The 25,833-nt window shown below is 39.2% G+C and overlaps 2 protein-coding genes across 2 annotated transcripts in view; one reads left to right on the top strand and one right to left on the bottom strand.

Annotated features, from left to right (window-relative positions):
• The window catches only part of CCDC59 (coiled-coil domain containing 59), a 115,436-nt gene extending 110,604 nt beyond the window's left edge, over window positions 1-4,832 (bottom strand). The window contains exon 1 of the mRNA XM_044088438.1: window positions 4,429-4,832. Within this exon, the coding sequence (XP_043944373.1) occupies window positions 4,429-4,588 (160 nt within the window). The 5' untranslated portion in view covers window positions 4,589-4,832. The remainder of the gene's footprint in view (window positions 1-4,428) is intronic.
• Window positions 4,833-4,953: 121 nt separating this feature from the next.
• Window positions 4,954-25,833, top strand: part of METTL25 (methyltransferase like 25) — a 1,435,064-nt gene continuing 1,414,184 nt past the window's right edge. The window contains exon 1 of the mRNA XM_044088437.1: window positions 4,954-5,208. Within this exon, the coding sequence (XP_043944372.1) occupies window positions 5,001-5,208 (208 nt within the window). The 5' untranslated portion in view covers window positions 4,954-5,000. The remainder of the gene's footprint in view (window positions 5,209-25,833) is intronic.

The raw sequence follows: 25,833 nt of genomic DNA, 5'->3' as shown, positions 1-25,833 counted from the left end.
TTTGATGCTTTGTAAGCCCTCTGCGAACCATGGCTTTTCCTGTAGCAGGCAACTGAGTAAATGTCAGGAAAATCCTACTAGGACATCTCATCTTTATTTGGGGTTAATCATAGTCACTTTAATTAATGGCAGGTGTGTACCCAAGAAGACTGAATGCTGTAATTAAATCAAAAGGTGCTTCAACAAAGTATTAGTTTAAGGGTGTGCACACTCAAGCAACTAGCTTATTGCATGTTTTTTTATGGTACTTATGTATTAGCGCAACCAGATTTTCACGGTTGCGGTAATATGAATGCTGGCATGAAAATGACTGTGGTAATTAGTGCCACTTGTTATTTTACATCTTTACTTACAACAAACAGGTTTAGCTTACATTCAGGAAGATAAAACAACATGTGAAAGTCTTCTTCCTGTTTTGCGTGTTTTACACAAGCACGGTTTAATTTCCTGGGCTGCTGTGTATGTTACTGTCGAAAGGAGCGCTTTTCTCTTATCAAGGTGGAATGCTGAAAAGAACAACATGGGGAGACCTGGAGAAATGCTTTTTGGTAGACTATTTATAAAAAATTTACAAACAGACTTGAAAGGAGGAAAATTTTTTTTTTTTTAAGAATAGAAGCTTGCAATAACAGTAAAAGATTTGCCAAACTGATGATATTGCATTATGCTGACATGTAGGGTAGTTTGGTAAGTTGACAGTGGTGCTTTGGCTACTTGTAATTGTGATAGTGCTATCCTCGGACAAACGGAGATTGTGTTTCAATGATTACGGCTAAAAAAAGATGTGGATTTCTCATTCGCTGTTGTACTGTTTCTGTGTGTGTGGAGAGAAAGTGGTCAGCAATTGTAGTCGCACCTTCCTGAATGTAAGCCAAGCTTATCTGTTGTAAGTAAAGACGTAAAGTAACAATGTACGCTAATTCCCATACTCGTTTTCAGGCCAGCATGTGATTAAACATTACTTTTTCCATGTTTAATCGATAATCCTGCCTCAAAAAAATTTCAGTGTGAATGAAAACAGTTAATGTGACATTTTCAAGTCAGTATTGGTAAATGTACACATCTGGAAGCAACCAGTATTATCGCGAAAATCCAGTTGCGATAATATGCAAGCACCTTTTTTTATTTTTTAGATTTTCCCCTAACATATTTGTTTGTTTTTCAAGTGAATTGTGTGGGTTATAGGTTCATATTAGGCTATCTGCTCTAGGGCATTTATAAGCCTAGCCAGAATGTGTTCGGCTTTCACCACCCATTTTAAATTTATTTTGCTATGCCCTTTTTTGAGGTTAGTATACTGTGCCTCTGTCTAACAGTGACACAGAAGTGATACCCGGGGTAAACCTATGATCTCCCATCCACTCATCAAGATTCCTCTCGAAGAGAGTCAATGAGGGACTCTGCCTAACCTGGACTGGGATTTTATTCCAGAGTAAAGGGAGCCTCTGGGTTATGAATCTGTCCCTCCAGCATGTCCTATTTATTTCAGTGCTGAGGTTCAAGTCTCTCGAGCACGTAGCTCGATGGGATTTGGATTTTCTGAGGTGCAGCATGTCCATTAATTCTGGGTTGGACATGGCTTTATACGTCAGGCACAGATTGCCTCTGAACAGGTGGTATGCCACTGAGTAGAGCTGGAGTTTCTTTAACCGGGCAGCATATGGCATCTGTTTGAGCCCTTTGATCCTCTTGGTGAGGTACTTTTGGGGTCTTTCCAGTTGCTGCAGGTGTCTGGTAAGTTACATCCCAAAAGGGGCATTGTACTCAATTATGGGCCTGAGGGATGAGTAAAGAGGCACGATGACCTCCCCTGATCTAGATGTGAATCCCTTCATGATTAGGTGGGCTATATAAAATGTTTTTCTAACCACTTTGGCCACGTGGTTGTCAAATGAGAGATTGCTATCAACTTGGGTCCCCAGGTCCCTAATTACTTCTTCTGTACTTAATGGATTACCACCTATGTGGTAATTTGTGGGCACTTTGTTTTTGCCAAAGGGGATGACTATACACTTTTTGGCATTTAGCTTGAGGTCATGGCTCTGGTACTAGTTGTCTGTTTCTATGAGGCCCTTTTGGAGGATGCTTGTGTCGGCTGGAGAGTCGATTATGGCGTCCAGTTTGCAGTCATCTGCAAACTTGGTCAGCCACAGTCCTTCCGTGTTGGCCTGTACCTCCGAGAAATATATACCGAACAAGAGAGGTCCCAGGACTGAGCCTTGTGGGACACCACTTGTAACTGGTTTGGAGTCTGACATGGCTCCAGCAATTCTAACCATGTGGGTTCTGTCCTTGAGCCAGTTTGCAATCCATCTAGTGACATAGGGGTTTATATTTAAGCTGGTGAGCTTATCTATAATGCCAGAGTGGGGTATTGTATCGAAGGCTTTGCGAGGTCCAGGTAGGCTGTGTGGACCACCTTCCCCTCGTCAATGGCCTTGGTGACTGTTTCAAAGAAATCAACCAGGTTTAAGAGGCAGGATCTGTCCTTAACAAAGCCGAACTGGGTAGGATCCAGTGTCTGTAGGTCCCCAATATCTTTATTTATGAGGTCCATGATGATCCTTTCCATAGCTTTGCAGACCAAGTTAGTCAGGCTTATGGGGCGATAGTTTCCAGGATCCGTTGAGGCACCACCTTTATGGAGAGGGACCACTGTTGCTGTACGCCACTCTTTGGGCACATATCCTGTAGTAAGGCTGAGATTGAACAGTAGTTTTATGTTTGGGTTTAGCTCTTCTTGGAATTCATGTAGGGCACAGCCGGGACACCGTCTGGTCCCATTGATGCTGTGTTTTTGCTTTGGAGAGGCGGCTCTTACCTGAGCATCTGAGATGTCAGGGGCAGCACTCTGCTGGGATAGATATTTGCCCTTTTGGTGGGGGGAGTTTGCGCTGAACCTGTCAGCTAGGATGTTGGCAATGTCTGTGGGTTCAGTGTATTTTTTGTCATTTTGGACTAATTCTGTGCATATCTGGGAATTACCACCCAGGTTCCTAACATAACTAAAGAAAGCCTTGTGATTATCCTTAGTGTCCTGTGCAATTTTTCTCTCGAAGCTGGCCTTAGACAATTTTATGAGTGCCCGTAGTTTTTTGCCAATAATGATCAATGATGCCTTCCCTTTTTGGGATTTTGCTCTATCATTTAGTAGCTTCCTCCTTCTAGTGTATAGTTTGTTTATGGCTGGGGTCCACCAGACAGGACGTCTGCCTTTGGAGGATTGGGTCTTGGTTTTATTTGGGATGGCATGATCCATGCATTCCTGAAGGTGTTCATAGAATGCGTTTATAAAGGATTCTGCGGTCTGGGCCGTATTTTCCACAGGCCCGGGGGCTTTGAAGGATTTCACCTTGGTTTTGAGGAGTGTGAAATTTGCTTTAGAGAAGTTTTTCACTGTGGTTTTCTGGGCAGGGGGTGGGGTCAGGATGTGAATATCCAGTGAGATTAGTTTATGGTCTGATCTTACCAGTGAGGGATACACTTCTGGTCTGGAGCATAGAGTACCCATGTTGGTGATGACCAGGTCCAGTATGTTTTCCCCTCTTGTGGGAGTGGTAACAAGTTGTTCCATAGCATTTGAGTTTATAAATTCTAGGAACCTTTGGGCTAGGGTGTTGGAGCTAGAGTAATGCTCCCAGTCTATGTTTGGGTAGTTGAAGTCGGTCACATTAAAGGTGGGCAAAGTTTTGAAATAATTTATTGTGGTCTAATTTTTTAATATCAAAAAAACCTGGCATTTTAACAGGGGTGTGTACACTTTTTATATCCACTGAATGTCCTATGTCTCATGTACTTAATCAAACTTTAAATGCCTCAGTCTTACATTTTATAACCTCTCGATATTATTGTCATCCCCCAAATGTAATTGGTTGTCTTTATGGGGCTTTTCTCCTGTGCCTCTGCTGAAAATGGGCTATTTGCTCAGTCAGATATACCCGATTACCAAATGTCAAAATAAATAAATAAAAACATAAAATATCTCTGGTATAAGCCGTTTTTTATGTTTTTTTTTCACATTTCCATTCCTAATAATTAAATCATTTTTATGCTGTGAGCTTACAAGGTTTATATATTGTTGGTATTTTCCATTCCAGTTTAACTGTAAAGCAATGAAATTACAACACAATCACACTGCTTACATTTGTTTATAAGATAACCATCGTGGACAGCATATACCGTGGTCACTCAGTTTTGCCCTCAAATATTGCCCTTATTCCTTCCTACAATATATTCTTAATCTTTGCTACCGTAAGGCACGGACATAACGGCCAGTGTAAAAAATGATAAGATGTTCAAAGTCAGATCACATACCCCGAGTCTTTTCACTGACTGGTTGGGGTGCAACACATCTGATCATCATATTAGCTGCTGCTCAACTAATTCTTATCAGACCCCTTCCCCTCTTATCGATTCGTTTTCACTTACCTTCCTTGACACTTCCAGGGAAGCTGCTGGCAGCATCAGATTTCCATTTCTTCTTCAGTACTCGTGGGGTCACACCATGAGCTTTGCCCAGCTTTCTCCTTTGGAACCTATGCTTTGGCGTACGCTCCTTAGTACCTCCGTCTTTACTCACTGGTGCCATAACCACATGTAGTTCACGGTTCTGCAGGTTTGGTCAAGCAACATAAGGCACAAAGACTTTGTGTCACTGCTGAATTCCCTATTGCCAACTGGTGTCAAGACCGGACTTGCAGCAGCTAATCACTTACGTTTTTCAAATACGGCATTACTGTCATCATATACAAATAAGTTAAAGCTTGTATATACGCTCTAATTATTAATATAACAGACGAGCGCAAGTAGTACCACAATAGTCTCAGTTTCACAAACTTCTAATAAACTAGGGTGTTTGGGCGCAGACACAACGTCATCATATCGCGTTCGATGTCAGGGAAGTAAAGGCATGTTATTTGTTATCGACTGTCAAGTGGACTTATAAACGATTAGGTTGGCTTTCTTGTGATAGAAATACCTTCTAGTCAAGCATTTTCACCATGGTGTCTTTGCAGTGTGAGGACATTGGTTTGGAAACCGTGCAGAGTAAGATAGACACTCTCAGAAGTTTCGTGACTGCTTGGATGAAGATCTGTAATGCAAATACTGTTGATTTATATACAAAAGATATCTGGAACCAATTTATAGCTGTGACTCCCGAAGCTGTGCTTGCTGCTCTTAAAATCGTGGGCTCTGAGAATACCTCTGGTGAGAATGCTTAAGATTTACACATTAAAGTGGCACATAGCTTGAGTTTAAGTGAAATGAGGGTGTTGTCAGGCATACTTATATTAAAGTGAGTACATTTTCTCCTGAGAAATTTTCAGAAACATCATAGTTCACAGAGCCCAGAATGTTTAGAATTGTCAAACTTTCGTGTCTGCAACATGGACCTGCGTACATGCTAGCAGATACTGCGTGAATCACTATCGCTGGGGTTGCCATTGTTAAAATATCGATAGCTTTATTGAAAGAATGGTGAGTGTGTATAGGATTATAAACACAGCGCATAGAATTTGTTAAAACAATGTCACCACTCAAAATTAATTAGATCTGGTTCAGTCCATAAATTAAATTTAGGATAAGAAAAATGGCTATGAATTCAGTTTACTTTAGTATCATTAACTCAAGATTAGCAAGAATGAGGAATATCTGTGTTCAGTTTTGCCACTTCATCTGAACTAAAAAATGTAAAATTTTCGAGTAAATATTATTTATTTATTTATTTACATTTGTTAACCGGGAGAGTCTGACTGGACATAGGTCCGTTTTCAGCGGAGGCCTGGGGAGAAAAGCTCCACATTAAGTATTATTTGCATTATACAGTTAAAAAAACATAGCATTTAAATGTAGACATTAGTCCAGTTAAGGATGCAAGACAAGAAGAAAACAGATATAAAACCGCTGTAGAGCACAGTACAATTTTAAAATATGGTGACATACTAAACATTGTTAAAATTTAGTTGAAATTCATCAGTGAACAATTGATACAAACTGTTTTTGAGGTACATAACAGCCATTAGCAGTTGTTGCTACAAGAAGTTAGTATTATGTGGTAGGTAGCTGGGAACATTAGTAGCCAAGCTTGCTAAGAGTAGGTTGTTGATAGGGGCTGAGAGAGGTAGTGGGTGGGGGGAGTGGATGGTATTGGGGGGGTTGCAAGGGCATATCTGGCAAGTTTTGAAGTGTGATTTTAGTAAGGATTTAAAGTGGGTGCAAGAAGTTACAGAGGTAATTGAGGATGGGAGGGAGTTCCAGAGTTTGGCTATAGTGCAGGAGAATAAAGCTTCTCCATCAGAGTTAATGGCTCTTGTGACCTGTAGGAGGTTTTTGTATCTGGATGTTGGTGGTCTTGTGGTTATGTAGGGTTGGAGTAGATTCTGGAGGGATGGGACTTTTAGTGGTTGGTTTATTAGTTTGTGGGCGAGTGTGAGTTGGTACCATTGAAGGAGGTGGGGGAGCTCTAGCCAGCCCAGTTCTGCTAGTGCGAGACAGTGGTGAGTACGGTAGGAAGCCCCTGTGGCGAATTTGGCAATTTTGTTGTAGCAGGTTTCGAGCTTATTTAGATCACATTGTCTAAGGTTAGTAAAAACTGGAGAGGCATAGAGTAGGGTAGAGATGAGATGAGAATTTGCTACTGAAATTTTAGCTGCTTTGGTAAGTAGTTGCTGATTTCTATACAGTGCTCCTAGTTTATTGTGCACTTTTTTAATGGTCATGGAAATGTGAATGTCAAAGTTCAGTTTATTGTCCATTTCTACTCCTAGTAATTTGGCGTGTTCTGTAGGATGTATGGTGGTGTTGTCTTTTGCTGTGATGTTAAAGTAAGAGCTGTCTAGGGTAAGTTTGGTGGGTTGGAAGATTAGTAATTTTGTTTTGTTTGGGTTGAGTATTAGTTGGGCATCGGATAACCAAGTTTCAATAGAAGAAAATGCTTCCTGTGTGACTTTTTGCAGTTCTGGGAGGGAATGGGCTGTGCAGATGATGGTTGAATCATCTGCATATTGTACGAGTGTGTGCCATGTGTTGTGGCTGAGGCTAGATTAAATATATTTAATTTACAAGATTATGGTACTTTACAAAGGATTATTATAAGTATAAGTATATTTTTGTTAACATGAGTGCATTTGGTGGTGAGAGAGAGAGAGAGAAACAGTGTGATGTTTAGGTAAAATACAAATTTTTGCTAAACCCCTGAAGTTGGTCTTCTTTGTGGATTTGTATTCAGCAGGTAGCAGTGTATCAGCTGTATAGAGGTCCTTTGGATTTAGCATAATCCTGCTTGTATGCTTGCTTTGCTAGTTAACTACGTTCACTCACTTTACATAAAATAGTTACATTTTCCTGTCTTTCTTAATAGTTTGCATGTCAGTGTTAATATCCATTTCATATTGTCTTCACCATATTGACAGTGGATTTGTACCTTTAGCACTTCACCCTGCAAAGACATGTGCTCCTACATAATTCTAATGTCAGTGTTCTTAGAAGAGAATGGGTATAGTGGAGATGGTTTAAGTGGTGTTTCTCTCTCTGTTGGTTGCACAAGATTTGCACTTCAGTCCTGTTGCCAACTTTGTATTATAGACTGGAGTGTTAAGAAATGTTTTTTTTTTTCTGATAAGCACATAAAGAGCCAAAGATCACCTAGAAGTCTCTAATCTCTGAATACTTATTCTTACCTAACAATGTTTTATTCTGCTGGTATTGATTTATATGTCTATGAAGAAATCTAAAATATGTTCTTGTATGTCTATTTGTATGCCTTAAGGGTACGTTTGTGTATTTGATAAAATGTATTTGTACACACACTCGGCAATTATGTAGCATTGTGTTAAGTGGAGCTTTTTCTCCCTGGCCTCCGCTGAAAATGGACTTCCGTCCATTCGGTCGTCAAATGTAAAATAAAAAAAATAGTATAAATAAATGCAAATAATTTAATTTCAGTGTATCAGGATATTATTATAGACATGGCAAAATTCATACTGTCAGAGCCGAGTTTTCCAATATGCAGCTTATTGTAGGTAATAGAAAAGAAGTAAAGAATGGTCTAGTTAATAGAGTATTAGAAAAGATTGCACTTCAAGAACTTTGAGAAAGAAGCAGATTAGTCTTTTCAGTGCAAGGCTTTAAAACAACTTTAGCAGAAGAAACTGCTTTATCTTAACAATAGTCAAAAACAACAACATTGTTTTTTAGTGTAATATGTCCTTTAGAACAGACTATATTTTTTTCCTAGTATGAAACTAAGTGTCCCTTGCTCTATATATCCAAATCCATGGTCTTTCTTGGGCACCAATAAGGTTCAGAAACCAGTAAATGAAATTAGTCTACCTTTTAGAACAGAAGTGCAACTTTGCAAAAGAGCAAGCACTTCTCACACTCTTTATAGTAAAAATCTCTTTTCAAACAAACAGTAGCTTCCACAGACTGTTTTCCACAGCATCTTTCAGGTTACTTTGTTGTATTACTTTTTTCAGAGTTTTATATCTTGGGCAAGTTTCCAATTGCACCTAATTCAGTCCTGCTTAATTGAACTGGTTCAGGTTATGTTCACATTTTGTTTTGCACTACTAAAGGCACTATTCCCTGTTTCTAATGCAACACAGGCCATACATATTCCAATTGTTCAGGGTTTATGTACTTGTTTTCACATAACAACCCTTTTCTCCATTTTAGACCCAGGAGTCAAATGATTAGAGAAGACAGGGCACAGAGGCGAGACAAGCAATTAACATTACTGTGTTTCACCCCAAGCCTGTGCTCAGCAGATAAGTGGTTGGGTTGTCTTAGGCTGAAGAACTAGCACATAATCCTAGAGTTCTTTCATTTGTCATGCTGCATCCATATACATTGTTTGCCACAGAAGGAACACGTACCTTTTGCACCATGTCATAAGATGCCTGTAACACTGTGATGCATTTTCTTCTTATTTCTTTCATTTTTTTATCCTATGTGTTTTATTGTATATGTTATAATTGTACACTTCGCCTACATGGGCATCTGTAAACCTTTGAGACTAATGACACTAAAGTAGGGATAGCAAAGAGATGCATTCATAGACTTGGGCGCAACTTCAGGCAGCCTACCCTGACTTCACTGGGGATTCAATAGATTTTTAGACCTTGGTTTAATAAAAATTGCATTTTTTATTCAAAGGGGCACATGTATATATTAGAAATGACAGGGGAGAAAATGCATCATTGTATATAGTATTTAAATGTCTCAATGTGTATGTAAACTGTGGTAAATCATTTTAAGGTGGGCATAACCAGTGGCCTGTCTGAACTGTTTTCTCAGTAGATAGTTGTGAAGTGTTGTTGTTGTTGCTGTTGTTGTTGTGTCTTTCGGCTTTTCCCGGTTAGGGGTCGCCACAGTGGAACTCTGGTCTGCTAATGATTGGTAGTTGATTTTTACGTGCTGTGTTACCAGCCCTGACACACAACCTTCAACGAAGGTACGCCCATTCATGCATGTCTCCATGCAGAAGATGCTCTAGCTGAGAATCGAACCGGACAGCGTCTTACTGTGAGGCGACAGCGCTACCGCAGCACCACCACCACGATAGTTGTGAAGTGTTGACACTGTTTAATTTAATAGCTAGAGAGTCTCTTTCTTTGCAGTATACCTGGTTTCTTATGGGATGGGCTTCCTGCTTAAATAGGAAAAAAGAATGTTCTTCACCCTGCACATTAGATGCATTCACCTTCGCAGTAAAGTTCTTATTGAAGACAAAGATAATTGATACAGTTAGCACAAACAATGCATTTTTCAAAGTCACAAATGCCATCTGAGCTTCTTCAGACCAGTTAACTGTCATGGAGGGCTTGGTTTTAGTCAGCTATGTTATCAGGCATGCGATCATGACAAAGTGAGGTATACATCTTCTGTAATAATTATATAGCCATAAAAAGCTCTTATTTGATTCTTTGTGTGGTCTTGATCAATTTCTTTTAGCCTGTACTTTCTCCAGTTGAAGTTTCATCAGACTGTCCCTTGTAGAGGCATCATGCATTCCAGTTGTACATTTAGAAGGGTTGGCCCTGAAATCCTTTGCTAGATTGAATCCAGAACTGTATGTATCCTTAGCAGGTGGAACTCCCAGGTCTTACTGTAAATTAACATCATTCTTTGAAATGTGGTTGAGACCTGATATAACTAAAAAAAAAAAAAAAAAAACACTTTTTTGCTGAAGTTGGCCACCTAGGGTAGAGAAAACTGTCTACTCTTTAGCTTGGTCTGTTAGAGGGGACTGCCAGTAAGATTTTTTTTTAAGTCTAGCCTCATAAAGTAATGTGCTTTCCCTAACCTTTCTACTAATTCATCTCTTCTAGGCATTAGCTAGGCTTCTATTTTAGAGACCTTTTAAGTTTACAGAAGTCATTGCAAAGTATGATGGTGCCATTCGTTTTGGCTCCAACATCACTGATACCACTTGTCAAGTTTCAGGGATCCAGTACAACATTTTCTTCTGGTTTTATAACTATGTCATGCTTAACTAAGGTATTTTTTTTTCTTCTCTGTCAAGACTGTAACTCCATTCACAACATACATCTTATCCTTGGCTACTTTTAAGGTAAGATCCTACCACTGATTTTTCTTAAAACATACTTGATGTTTAAATCTTTCAGGACTTTGTTGATGACTTCATACCCTGATTCACTCGGATTTAAGCTATTCTATAGCAGTACTAGTATGGATTTTCTGTATTTCAGCCATTCTGTCCTGCAAGTCTATTTCACAGAAGGATAGACTTTCCTTGCTGTACTTCCTACCCTGTATGGACCCATCACCATTCATGTATGCCCACAGATCACAAATAAGAATGACTTTATAAGTCCAGCTGATACCCTAGGGAAATGTTATAATGTTTCTCTAGGAGTAAAGAACAAAGCTTCAGGCATGGGATAGTTCTCCTTTCTACCCCATGCATACCTACAGCCTCCAACATGTCCCCTGTGTTTTCTTTGCTGTCATTTGATAAAGACTTGCTTATTAAGGTTACTATACCTGCAGAATGAAACAGTGCTTGTACTTTTGTCCCATCCACTCATGTCACAGTTGTACTCTAGCACTATTAGCAGTAGCTGATTCATCACTATCTGCAAACACTAAACATGTCTCCCTACAGCTACATGCATTACATTACATAAGTTCACCAGTCAGTGGACATTGTTTAGCCATGTGTCCTATTTCAAAGCACTTGCAAAACTTTGGCTTGTCATAATCATTTTTAGTCCAATCCACAGCTATGTGTTGTCTGTCATTGCATTTACGTTTCTGAAAAAAGCAGATGTCTTTCTTCTTATTGAATCCTTGAACATTTACACCAGCTGTAGCATCTCTTTAGGCATTTATGTGGCTTAAACTATCTCCTGTACTCTGTGGCAGTTCATCCAGTTCCACGTATTGTTCAGATACATCACCTGTTCTGCCAAGACTGGATTATTCTGTATTACAAATGGGGAGGGGCAAACATCTTAAACATTGATCCATCACATTGAGCTCTCTTTAATCCAAGGAGCTGAGTTCTCCTCTGGTTTTAACCACTTCTGTGTTAGCTGGTTAAAATTAAACAAGGGCTATAGGTCCAGGCATGGAACCTTTGTACAGCGATTGCAGAAGTTCCCCTAAATGTTCAGCTGTTTCTGTTTCATTGTCTGACCGTCATTAGCTTGCACTTGTTGTAGGTCAAAATACACTATCTGAGTCTCTCTACTCAGAAAGGGTTCTGTCAGTCTAGCTTACTCAGCATTTGCCAAGCCTTTCCTCTCAGTAGTGCATTTAAAGATCAGCAAATAGGCTTTAATGTCACCAGTAGAGACCATCTTTTGGGAAGAATAGCTGGCCTTATTTCATGTGATGAAGGCTGGGGGGCCTTCCTGGTTCGTTTCTTGTTCTTTTATTTATTATATTTGTTATCTGGGTAAGTGAAATGTTCTTGAGACCTTTTTCAGCCATGACCCTTGCTAAGAGACCAAAACAGAAGTGACAATAAAGTATCAGAAAACATCCATAGAAAAATATGTTGCATGCAATGCATTATTTGTACTGTATGCATAAAAAATAATCAACATTGTTAGTACAGAAAAAAAAGATGTTGGTAGCAGAGTGCAGTTTGGGTAGTCTGACCATACAGTAGTTATCATATAGATTTGAAGATACATATGTTAATTTTAATGCAGGGCAGAATCAGTTCTTTAGCTAAGGTCTCTGAAAGTAATGCACTTGTTTTCTTTGAACATATGTTCCTTTAGCTTTGTCTGAACTGCACCACATTCTGTTTGTCTGATATTGTCCGGAATATTATTCCAACAAGAGGTGCAAGTTTTCTGAATGCTGTTTCTTTAAGGGAAATCCTAAATGGGGGGTTGATTAATAATATTCTTTCAGAGCAATAAAGGGTGTATGCTTATTGTCTTAAAGGTAACTAGTCTTACAGAGGTGGGCAATATCTGTCATGCAGTAATTTAAGTAGAATGTAAGAGGGTTCATGAGTAGTGATGCCAACGCAGTGGTGAGAAGTCACTTTCTCTGCTTAGTGTGATACAGTGATGTTAGGGTTAGGTTCTTTCACTTGGGGCAGCAGAACTCAATAATTTTATTTTCATTTATCTGAGTAGCATTCTGAGGAGAGAATTGTGAAATAATGGGGAGACTATATTCTTGCCTGGGTGTATGTTCATTAAAAGTGACTGCTTTTCTGGCATCTGGATTGAGTAGATTAGCAATCATCATCTTATTTCGGTTATTCCCGTTAGGGGTCGCCACAGCAGATCATCTGTTTCTATTTCTTCCTGTCCTCTGCATCATGCTCTTTCACACCAACCGCATTTATGTCTTCTCTCACCACATCCATAAACCTTATCTTAGGCCTTCCTCTTTTCCTCTTACCTGGCAGCTCCATCCTTAGCATCCTTTTCCCAATATACCCAGCATCCCTCCTCAGCACATGTCCAAACCAACGCAATCTCGCCTCTCTTGCTTTGTCTCCAAACTGTCCAACCTGAGCTGACCCTCTAATATACTGATTCCTAATCCTGTCCATCCTAGTCACACCCAGTGCAAATCTTAACATCTTTAACTCTGCCACATCCAGCTCTGACTTCTGCCTTTTGTCAATGCCACAGTCTCCAACCCATATAACATAGCTGGTCTCACTACCCTCTTGTAGATCTTCATGTCATAAATTAGATGATTTTTCAAGATTATATTTTTTTCTAACTTAAATGGTGCACCATTACACAGTGAATGTGGTACTAGTGTTTGATAATACACATTGATTGGGTTTTAATTTTTTTGTAAGTAAAATGTTTAATTGGTTGGCTTGTGTACTTAAGTGTTTTCTGATATTGGTTCAACCATGTTCCTCTTGTAGATCTTCCCTTTCACTCTTAATGGTACCAGTCTGTCAAAAATAACTCCTGACACTCTTCTCCACCTGAACTTGATCCCCCAAGTATAAACTCATCCCACCTTTACCAGCTCTATTCAGTGCATCCTCACCATTCCTCTATCCACCCTCTCATTTATTCATTCACATATATTCTGTTTTAGCCCTGCTAACCTTCATTCCTCTCCTCTCTAAAGCATATCTCCACCTCTCCAGGGTCTCCTCAACCTGGTCCCTACTTTCACTACATATCACAATGTCATCTGCAAACATCATAGTCCACGGGGCCTCCTGTCTGATCTCATCTGTCAATCTGTCCATCACCACTGCAAATAAGAAAGGGCTCAGAGCTGATCCTTGATGTAATCTCACCTCCACCTTAAACATATCTGTCACTCCCACCGCAGTCCTCACCAATGTCACACTACCCTCGTACATGTCCTGTACCACTCTTACATACTTCTCTGCCACTCCCGACTTCCCCATACAATACCACAACTCCTCTCTAAGCACCCTGTCATATGCTTTCTCTAAGTCCACAAAGGCACAATGCAACTCCTTCTGATCTTCTCTGTATTTCTCCAACAACATTCTCAGAGCAAACATTGCATCTGTAGTGCTCTTTCCTGGCATGAAACCATACTGCTGATCACTAATCATCACCTCCCTTCTTAACCTAGCTTCCACTACTTTTTCCCATAACTTCAAGCTGTGACTGATCAATTTTATCCCTTTGTAGTTACTGCAGCTCTGCACATCACCCTTATTCTTAAAGATAGGTACCAAAACACTTTTTCTCCACTCCTCAGGCATCCTCTGACTTTCCAAAATTTCATTAAACAATCTGTTTAAAAATTCCACTGCCATTTCTCCCAAGCACCACCATGCTTCCACTGGTATGTCATCTGGGCCAACAGCTTTTCCATTCTTCATCCTCTTCAAAGCTGTCCTTACTTCCTCCTTGCTCATCTGTTTCACTTCCTGATTCACTATCCCCACATCATCCAACCTTCTCTCTCTGTCTCTTCATTCATCAGCCCTTCAAAGTACTCTTTCCATCTACTCAACACACTCTCCTCACTTGTGAGTATGTTTCCGTCACTATCCTTTATCACCCTTACCTGCTGCACATCTTTCCCAGCTCTGTCCCTCTGTCTAGCCAATCAGTACAGGTCCTTTTCTCCCTCTTTAGTGTCCAATCTCTCATACAACTCTCCATATGCCTTATCCTTAGCCTTTGCCACCTCTCTCTTTGCCATGCACCTCATCTCCTTGTACTCATGTTTACTTTCTTCATCTCTTTAACAATCCCACTTCTTCTTCACCAGCCTCTTCCTCTGTATACTCTCCTGTACTTCCTCATTCCACCACCAGGTCTCCTTGTCCTCCTTCCTATGTCCAGATGTCACACCAAGCACCTTTCTAGCAGTCTCACTTACTAGCTCTGCTGTAGTTACCCAGCTATTCGGTAACTCTTCACTGCCTCACAGTGCCTGTCTTAACTCTTCCCTGAACTCCACCTCACAATCGCCCTTTTTTAACTTCCGACATTTAATCCTTGGCACTGCTTTCACACTCCTCCTCTTCTTGATCACCAACGTCATCCTACAGATCACCATTCTATGCTGCTTAACTACACTTTCCCCTGTCACCATGTTACAGTCTCCAATCCCCTTCAGACTGGCCCGCCTACATAGGATATAATCCACCTTTGTGCATCTTCCTCCACTCTTGTACGTTACCCTATGCTCCTCTCTCTTCTTAAAATACGTATTCACCACGGCCATGTCTATCCTTTTCGCAAAATCCACAATCATCTGACCTTCTGCATTCCTCTCCTTAACACCATACCTACCCATCACTTCCTCATCCCCTCTGTTCACTTCACCAACATGCCCATTGAAGTCCGCTCCAATCACTAGTCTCTCACCCTTGGATACACTCACCACCACTTCATCCAACTCACTCCAAAATATTTCTTTCACATCCATCACACACCCAACTTGTGGAGCATATACACTAACAACATTCATAATTACACCATCAATTTCAAGCTTCATAAACATCACTCTATCAGACACTCTCTTCACCTCCAAAACACTCTTGGTATACTGAGTAGATTAGCAATGCTGTAGGAAATTACATTAATAATATATATTTTACATGCTTGTTAAATGGCAACCTGATCTAACTGGATTCCTAGATACTCACTTGTAGTAGTAACTGGCAATTGGGTATCTGTATGATTATTGTTGACAAGTTCAGTGGCATTTTGAAAATCCAAATAACAACATCTGTGTTTTTGAGGTATTTTGTCCTTCATTGACGGTATGGATGCCTTCCTGTACAGTTTGGGTGGTCTTTTTTGTTCATCGTCATCCATATTTAAAATCTCTACATAATTCTGGTGGGCTACTGCAAGGAGACTGATGTATTTATCATGATGGTTGAGAAGTGCTTGCACAGTTTTTCTACTTTCTTGCTGAACATTGTAAGCTTGTTGTACAGCAGTGCTCTGAATCAGTACTTCTATAGATTTCTCCACTACCAGTATAATCACAACTCCCTGGGTAAGGGGAGATTGTTTCCCCAATATCTCCGTCAATTACACTTGGGAGGTGATTCTGCTGTGCTGCATAAATGATTTAATTTAAATGGAGGTTATTGCAAATTTCACTTTTTAAAAACATCACGTTTAATAAAGATGTTTAAAGAAAAAAACAGGCAATGGTGCCGGATACAACAGTTAATGGGATGACCCTATCTGTTTGAGTCATGTCCCTGTGAGTGCTACATTTTGAATCCCATTCCTCGAAATGGTGGATTCATTGAGTAGCAGTCCTGTGAAGTGGAACTCTAGATTATAACCTCAGGATGGTTTGATTATTTTTGGAGATCATTGTCTGTGGGTCTGTATTACCATAGCAACAGGGAGAAGTTGTTATTGTGGAGTTCAGATTGTTCCCTGTTTGCTGTGGCTCTGCAACCCTGGGGTTGGTCTTTGTTTGTTTGTTTGTTTATTTATTTGTTTTATCCATTGTTGACCAGGTTAGTCCCACTGTGCTAATGGCCTCTTTTCAGAGGAGATATTAGTAGATATAAACAGCAGGGACATGGAGGGGGGTGCATCCCTACACAGTGCAATGGCAGAGGGCATTTTATTTATTTATTTATTTTTTGTTTTTCTCTCTAGTGTTTTATTGTTGAGTTTCTATTGTCTTCTGTGCTGAAATACTGGATAGTTTGTATCCATTTTTACTACTGTGAGGATTAATTCTTGTTTTATGTGCTTTAGTATGTGTTTTCTCATTTATTTGACACTTTATGCATTTTCGTGTTGGGCTACTGCTTTAATGGTAGCGCTTAATTTTGTCTGTTTCCTTGAGGTGGAAACAGAGTTGTGTGTCTGTGGGATGGGCTAGACATGACACAAAAGTTTTGCTTCTGACTGTGCTATCATGCTTCCATCACTGTATAGTACAGACTGTCTGGGGATTTGCTTAAACTCTGCTCTAATTTCCATGGCCACATAGATGGCCACATAGATACAGTATCAAACATGTTATATTCTTCAAATCCTTGACAAAAGAATCAATGAATATACTTGGGGAAAACCCATATATTTATCAGTACTCAATACTGCACATCCAGTAAATACCGGAAATTCTTTTACTAATACACAGATTAAAGATTGCTTTAAACAGGACCTTCAGTTCTGTGACCAACCATCCTAAGCTAGAACACCAGTGTGACATCCATAGAAAATTGACATAGAGAACAACATTCCTGGCCAGTACCTTTTTCCATTACATGAGATATACTGTTAATGTGTGAATAAATCCTTAACAGACACATTATGCCATAGACCCATCTGCTAATCATCCACATTATGTGTTGTACTCCATATTGCAGTGAATTGTCAAAAGGGGAAGAATTTAAGTATGGCATGGATAGATTACAAAAAAAGCATTTGACAGCATCCCACTTTCATGGATAAAGGATGAGTCCTTACAGCTATATAAGATACACCCTACATTGATGAAGTACATTACATTGACAGTGAAACAGTGGCAAACCACTTTGCAACTAAGCCATGATAAAGGATAAATAAGTATCCCAGGGATAACAATTCAAAGGGGAATATTCCAGGGTGCTCTTTTGTTGTCATTAACCCATTAAGCTGTCTACTTAACAGATTTAGGTTATGTTTTCAGTTTGGATCCCGGATAGCAACAACGTATAGACTTCTCATCTTCTTTTTGTGGATGATTTAAAACTGTATAGTTCATCACATGGAAGTGGCCAAAGCTTTTTTAGATGTCGTTTGGTCTTGATAAATTTGCAAAAGCAACATTTAATGCTGGAAAGCTGCAGCACCAAGAAAATATCGGTCTGGGACAGGAATGTGATATAAAGGAACTTGAGCAAGAGGGAGTGTATAAGTATTTGGGAATTGACGAAGGATTGAGGGTAAATCATGAATAAATGTGAGCAAAACTCAATAAGAAATACTTTAGAAGACTAAAACTAATACTGAAAACCGCCCTGACACCTAGGTACAAAGTCCAAGCTGTAAATCAATTTACTGTTCCTCTTGTATCTTACAGTTTTGTGGTGACTGACTAGCCCCAAAAGGTATTGGATCAGTTGGACGGAAAAACAAGAAAAAAGCTTCACACTTATCTAATTATATAATCTTAGTATACGCTGTTTTTTTTTTATATATTCCTCATTCTGAAGGAGGTTTGAGCCTCCTCGAAATTTATTGCATGTATAGAGCTGCAGTCGTGGAACTCACAGATCTGCTGACCTCACCAGTTCCAAACATCGAGAAAGTTTTGAAACATGAAGAGAACAAGTTTAAGATGACTTCCCAGCTTAGTTTAGCAGAAGCATATCGGCGTCGAGCAGGAATGGAAACTAAACCAGAAATAGGCAAAAATCAGTCAGCAACTGAATGTGGCAAAAAAAGAAAGAATATACAGAAAAGGCATAAATATAGTTGGAAGTACAGAGAACTCCTGGAACAATCTCATGTTGATCAGGATCTGAGGCAGGAATGGTTAAGGACAGGTAAAATTAAACCAAAAGATGAAAGGCTATTATTAGTGACCCAGGACAGGGGACTACGTACACGTTGGTTTACAAAGTCCATTGAACATGTGGTAGAAACAGATAAATGCAGGTTCTATAAAACAGAACTGGAAATAGTCGTATATCTTGTTACTGAGTGTGATACAATAATGGCAGAGGGCCTGTATACTGAAAAGCATAGTAATGTGGCAAGACTGTTGCACTGGGGATTGTGCAAACATTACAATATTGAAGTAGCTGAGAAGCATTGGAAACATGAACCACAAAGCATTATAGAGGATGATGAAGTTCATATTGCATGGGATTACCCATTACTAACAGTTCAAAAAGTAGATGTGAGAAATCCAGATATAGTGGTCCATGAAAAGAAGACAAAAGTAGCACTGATCATTGAAATTGCTACACCTAGTGACTACAGTGTCTTACATACAGGAGACACAAATTCATAAATTACTTGGATTTGCAGGCAGAAACAAGGGCAATGTGGAAGAAGGATACACAGACAGTTGCAATAGTAGTAGGAGAAATAGGTCTCCTCATAAAAAAGAATTTGCAGTCTTATTTAGATATGTTACTGATACATTTAACTCTGAGTTGCAGAAGAAGTCAGTTCTTGGCACATTGTGGGTGCTGCAGAGAGCACCTTTGGCTAACCTCAGAGACTGACACAATATTAATTTCACAAACGTTAATTATACTTTGACTTAGGAACGGGGTCCATTCCCATCATGATGTTATTAACCTAGAAGACTTGGAGAAATTAAACTGAATGAACTGTGGAGCTGAAGCTTTCTCAGTCTTTGATTCTGGGGCCCAGAATGTCACAAGTAGCACAAACAAGACTGCTGCAGTCCATTCTACAATTGTTAATGACATCAGAATGTATTAATCAAATGAAGCAAAGTCTAAGTGTTGGCCAGAGAATGCTTAACATTGTATTAGGTCACAAGTATGTATACCAGGTTCTCCTGCTAAACATGCTGCTAACAAGAAGAAGATCAAAAACAGCTAAGACATATGTATAGCATCTTTCTGACATTCATTAAAAGCAAAGTATCCAAAATATGCATTCTCAGTCATGGTTCACAGTCAGATGAATTGAGATTATTTTTGGGATCCAGAGGGGCACGTCAAAAAATAAAAAATCTGTTGGATGCCTTAGCTTGGATCATTCAAATCACCTGGCCTAAATGATGTAGCATACATATTAACTATATGAAAAGAGTTCTGAATGGTTACATTCATTTATTCAAGACAGTTTATTGTATTGCATAATTGATGTAGTCTGTTTTTTCCCTTAGCTTTTTTCATTTTTAATGAGGTATTTGCATGTGAAACAGGTTGTAGTTGTACACTCCAGTGGTTTATTTTGTTAATCTTGGTCTGTATTTTTTCAGTATTGCTGGCAATTTGTCTTTTTGTACAGTGTAAGTCAGCCACATACAGTGACCATCAAGTCTTATTACTTTGGTATACAAGAAAATATATTTTTGTCATGATCTGCATACTGTAAATACGTGCTGCTTTTGATCTGGTTTCCCTCTGACCATGATGTAATAATTCTTTCTTTTATACATGCTACCATCATATCAGTTTTCCAGCCAATGAGATTAAGCTTGTTGGTTTGTATTGTTTTACCTTTCCCTCACACTGTAGTGTAGTAAAATGAAATCGTGTCTGCTTCCCTTCCAGTCATAAATTAGTACTTCACTTTGTCTCTGTCTCTCTCTGATTTGTTAAAAAGGTTGGTCAGAAGCGTGTATAGTATAAAATGTTTCTTGTAGTCATGGAATGAATTACCAGCATACATGTTGTTTTGTCCATCTTCAGTTTAGACCTCATTTAATATCCTTTCTTTTGTGAATGGACTTAAACCTTCCTGCTTCATAGAAATAGTTTCACATTGCTTTTGACATATTCCCTTTTTGCATTGTTTCTTCAGTACCGAACAGAAATACTTTCATTATCTCTTCCACTCTTTGTTCACATTCACTCCCTGTTTTTATTTATTTTATTTTATTTTATTTCTTATTGCTTGCTATTGATCCTTAGTTTTTTCCAGTGTTCACTAATGTAGTACCTTTTTATTCTCTTTCTGACAGAATTTCCAAGTCTTTGTGGGTCTTTACTGCAGTGATTTGCCTTCCTGTCTTTCTTCTGCTTTACCTGATACTCTTGACACTATTTCTTTAGGTCTCTGTGCCCACCATCCTTTCTATTTCTGTTTAACTTTCACTGTCTTATGACTTAGAAACTGCAGTGGCTTTTTCTATTTGTTTTATCACTTTCCTCCACTCGGACATCTGTTGCCCCACCCTGTTTCATGAAACAATGCTATTTTTTATCTATAGTTTATCTGCCTCTCCTCTTAGACTTCTTCAGAATCCCTCTGAGACATTCTGCTGTTTTGACAGGTTCAGTCCACCTAAAGGTTAGTACTGTTGCTTTGGTAAGGTATGATTCTACATGCTCTAATATTGAACCGTACTATTTTAAACTTATTCTTCAACAGATTGTTGTTGGGTGATATGTGATGTACTTGCTTCATCTCTATTTGAGGGTAGATCAAGATTTTTATTCCCTCTGGACTGAGTAACAACAAATCTGCATACTGCCATGTGCACGGTATTGTGTATGGCTGTGCATGTGCTCTAACATGGTTTAAGTTTGCTGTGTATGAGGCATCTTGGAGAGATTTGCTTATCTGCATAGCTGTAATCCAGATGATCCTGCTTGCATCTGGCAAGTTCAGTATGTCAGCTTTTTCTTTCATCTAAATATCCCTTCCACATTGTATTGTCCTTTTCAACTCTTTATGAAGTATGACTGTACACTTCTGCTCTGCAGGTTAAACAATCCTTTCTTAACTCTGTTTTTAATTTTGCCTATTTTCTAATTTGCTAAGCCTGCTCGGTACAAGCACAATTTAGACGGGAGGCAAGTGAGTAATATTTGATTAATTCACCACTCAAAAACTTTGCAAGTTGAGAATGAAGGAGTCAAACTCGGGACTGCAGAATGAAACTTATTAGCCAAAACTGTGTTTACTCCAAGGCCATTCATATACTGCCACTGTGAAATAGTATTTCTACCCCTCTTTGCAAATCGGTTGATTTGTGGTATTGTGGTCTCTTTGCGTAATTTTTTTGTGTCCTTACTTTGGAGTGTAAACTTTGCTATGTTATCTTAATTGTGTTTTGAAGGACAGTATCACTTCATGTGTTCTGTAATCCAAAGGCTCGTTGGTAATATGCATATGTCCCTACTAAATAGGTTAAGCCAGTTATTTTAAATCAAAATTACATGGTACCAGTGGTGAAGACATACAGCACGTGCACGTGTATATTTCACTGTCATTAAGGGTCATCTGTATAAAGGCTGTGTTGGTTCAGTAATAGAATTCTTGAGGTATCACGAGTTTTCACCAGGGATTTGTAGAGATAATCTTAATGGGAGAAAATTGTCAGTCTCCCTCCAGTGCTGGGTGATGTGGCTGAAATTCTCAGTGGTAGTCTTAGCTGTAAGCTTGGTAAGAACCTATGAACCAGGGTAATAGCTAAGGCATGGCACAGTAAAGAACCTGTCTGTAGTATGAACATTTTATAATTATTAACCTAGTGAAGAAAAAAATACCAAATATGAAATAAACAGTGAAAAAACACCTCATAACAATGACTCTGTGCTACTATAAAGGCAATGTCCTAGCAGCCAGATCCAGCAGGGCAACATTACTGCATATATCCTGTAAAAAAAACCACCATGGGTATATTTTGTTCTTGTCTGTGAAATGAGTTGCACTGCATTTATTTAAACAGAACTGCACTGCATTTATTTAAGCAGAATTGCATTGCACTAAAGGAAAACATCTCATTCCCAGTGATATTCAGGTAGTCCTTCATCAGGGCTGTTGGCAATGGAAACATCTTCTTCAAACTTTGGACACTAGCATAGCCATCCATTACTAACAGATGGGCCACCTTTTGTTTTATGCATCTCTCTGTTTTTCCTTTATTGAACAAGAAGTCTTAATGTTCCTTTTTATCCTCCTTGTGTTTGTGTCTACTTTCCTTTTTGCTTTTATAGTTGATGTAGTTTTCTCCTGATTGTTTGTGTGTACCCATTTTGATAGTTTAAGTGAAGCATTTAAATGTGCCATTTGGGATATTGACATCTAGGCATCCGCTTTTGAGTCTACAAAATGTTGGTCTCTCCTGTAGGATTACTTATATATCTATAACACAGCTGTAGTGCTGCTGTTTGCACTTTTTTTTTGTAGCGTTGTGTTTTGGTAAGTACAATTGTGTTTACTTGCTATTATCACTGCTAAGAACTGTCTCAACTTGCTATACCTCAGATGTATTGTTTAACTGCTTGTTAGGCTATATGTTGTGCTACTCATACCACATATGCCATGTTGCTTTATACCTCTGTATGTACCTTTATACTGGACACATTCAGTATGTTGAATGGCTGTAATTTCAAATCACAGAAGAATGACCAGAAAGGTTGAAGACAAAAATCAGATACATGTATTAGTTTTTTTAGAAGAAAATCGATAGTTTGCTGTATGGAATTACAGTACAGTGGGGGTTGGGTTTTTGCCCTTTACCCCACTGTGTTGTGCGATCTCAAATTTGTTATGTATAAGTAGCAGGGGGTGTGGAAGGTGCATCATTCCACATGGCGAATACAGAGGGCTTGCCCCTCTGCATAGAATGCGATTGAATATTTTTGTGTTTTAGTGCTTCAACCTTTTGTGGTAGATCTTATGCTTTTCAGAATTATTTGCAACATAACAAATATATATTTTTTCATAGATGTATAAATGCATACAGACACACACACAGAACTGAGTCATGAAATGTCTAAAACTCAAAGTATCGAACTTCAAAATATTATTAAGAAACAAACACTGAAAGCATAAAACACAAACAAAATCTAATATTGAATCACAAAATATCAAATAGTTCTATCTGACTAAAACTACCTTATGTCCTACATCCTAGCTACAAAACCATGATCAAGTGGCTTCTTGGTAGTGGTTCTGTTAGGGGAAAGGGTTTTTAGTTATGTAATATGCAGGGTTAGGGGCGGAGTAAGGTTACAGTTAGGGTTAGCGCACTTGAGTAAGAAGGGCAGGGGGATTTGCCCTTTGCCCCAAACCTTCACCACATACATAACCTTACTAAAACACCTTTTCTGAACAGTACCACTACAGAAGACAAAAGGACACAAAATACACAACACCAAACATGCAAAATAGTTAATCTTTCCTCTTATCTAACCCTCAGCCTAAATACTCTCACATACACACAACCACTATAACCTTCATTTATTGTCCTGCACACTTCTACTTAAACACTATAAAAATGAGCTTTCAGTCTAATGTGCTTTCGATATTTTGTACTGTAATCATATGTTTATATATGTGTGTGTGTTTATTAAGAAAGGCAACACCAAAGTGTACCAACAAACTTAAGAAAAAAAAAGAAACACTTCAGTGGAAGCTCAAACAAAAATGTGTGTGTGTATGTACGTACGCACACACACACACACACACACATATATATAAATATATATATATATATATATATATATATATATATATATATATATATATACACACACACACACACACACACATGTATTTATATATAAAATAAAAGTCACACACTTTGAAGTAATAAGGACAGTAGCTTGATAAACGTTTCTTTCTGTTTATTTAACATTATTTACACTTTCATTCTTCAGTTATAGGTTCATAGGTTGTTACTAGGCTATCAGCCCTAGGGCCTATACAAGCCTAGCCATAACAATTCCCTGGCTATTTCTTCCCACACTATTTACTTCCCTGGACCCCTGTCTAGCAGGGCGACTGATGTGATCCCCAGGGTGAATTTCCTTTCTCCAATCCAATCGTCAAGGCTCCTTTTGAAGAGGGCCAAAGAGGCACTCTGCTTGACATGTATGGGCAATCTACTCCAGAGTCTGGGGAGTCTCTTGGTCAGGAACCTATCCCTCCAGCATGTTTTGTTTATTATGATGACAAGGTTTAGATCACTGGAATGTGTGGCTCTGAGGGATTGGGATTTCTTTAAGTGTAGCATGTCCAACAGCTCTGGGTTTGACATGGCCTTGTATGTTAAGCAGAGATCGCCTCTGAGTAGACGATATGCGACAGAGTATAGCTGGAGTTTTTTAAGGCAGTCAGCGTAGGGCATCTGCTTTAGGCTTGTGATTCTTTTAGTGAGGTATTTCTGTGGCCTTTCCAGTTGTTGCAGATGTCTTGAGAGGTACATACCAAACGGGGCGTTGTATTCTATAATGGGTCTAATGAGGGATGAGTACAGTGGGACAATGACCTCCTTTTTTCTGGATGAAAAGCCCTTAGTGATGAGGTGTGCCACATAGAAGGATTTCCTAACTGTTGTGGCGATGTGCTTATCGAAGGTGAGACCACTGTCCACCTGTGTTCCCTAAGTCTCTTATCACACTTTCGGTGTTTAGTGTACTGCCAGCTATATGGTAATTCACGGGTACATGTTTTTTTCCAAAGGGGATAACTATACATTTCTTGGCATTGAGCTTGAGCCCATGGCTCTGGCACCAAGCATCTGTTTCTGTAAGGCCCTTTTGTAGAGTATCCACATCATTTGGGGATTCAGTAATGGCTCCCAGTTTGCAGTCAACTGCGAACTTTGTTAGCCAGAGTCCCTTAGTGTTGGCATGTACTTCAGAGAAGTAGATGCCAAACAAGAGCAGTCCCAGGACTGAACCCTGAGGTACTCCACTTGTCACTTGTCTGAAGCTGGATTTGGAGTCTGCTTCTTTTACAGTGTGGGTTTCGTCAGTAAGCCAGTTGGCAACCCATTGGGTGATGTAGGGATTAATGCCCAGCTTAGTAAGTTTATCTATGATTCCAGAGTGGGGGATGGTGTCAAAGGCCTTGGCAAGGTCTAGATAGACTGTGTGAACCACCTTACCCTTGTCTATGGCTCTGGAGACTGATTCGAAGACGTCAGTCAGGTTCAGGAGACAAGATTGGCCCTTCACGAACCCAAACTGGGTGGGGTCCAGTGTTTGAAGGTTGCTAATGTCTTTGTTTATAAGTTCCATGATAATACACTCCATACTTTTACACCAAAAGTTCATCAGAAATGGAAACAAAGTACACTGCTAGCCATAAATACTATCTAAAGAACATTAAAATCCCCTGCAGAAAAGGTTTCCACTGGAAACACTCTGTTGGGTAAGTGGGACACCATCTGTTTAATGACTTCATGTGCCTTTTCAGTGATTGATGAAAAATACTATGTAAGCTGCAGGAATTCAGCAGGAACTGAGTGTAA

This window comes from Protopterus annectens, chromosome 11.part0 (genome assembly GCF_019279795.1).
Source record: "Protopterus annectens isolate FY-2018-M chromosome 11.part0, PAN1.0, whole genome shotgun sequence".
Classification (NCBI taxonomy): Eukaryota; Metazoa; Chordata; order Ceratodontiformes; family Protopteridae; genus Protopterus; species Protopterus annectens.
Note: the sequence above shows the minus strand (reverse complement) of the source record. Positions and strands in the feature narration are given on the sequence as shown.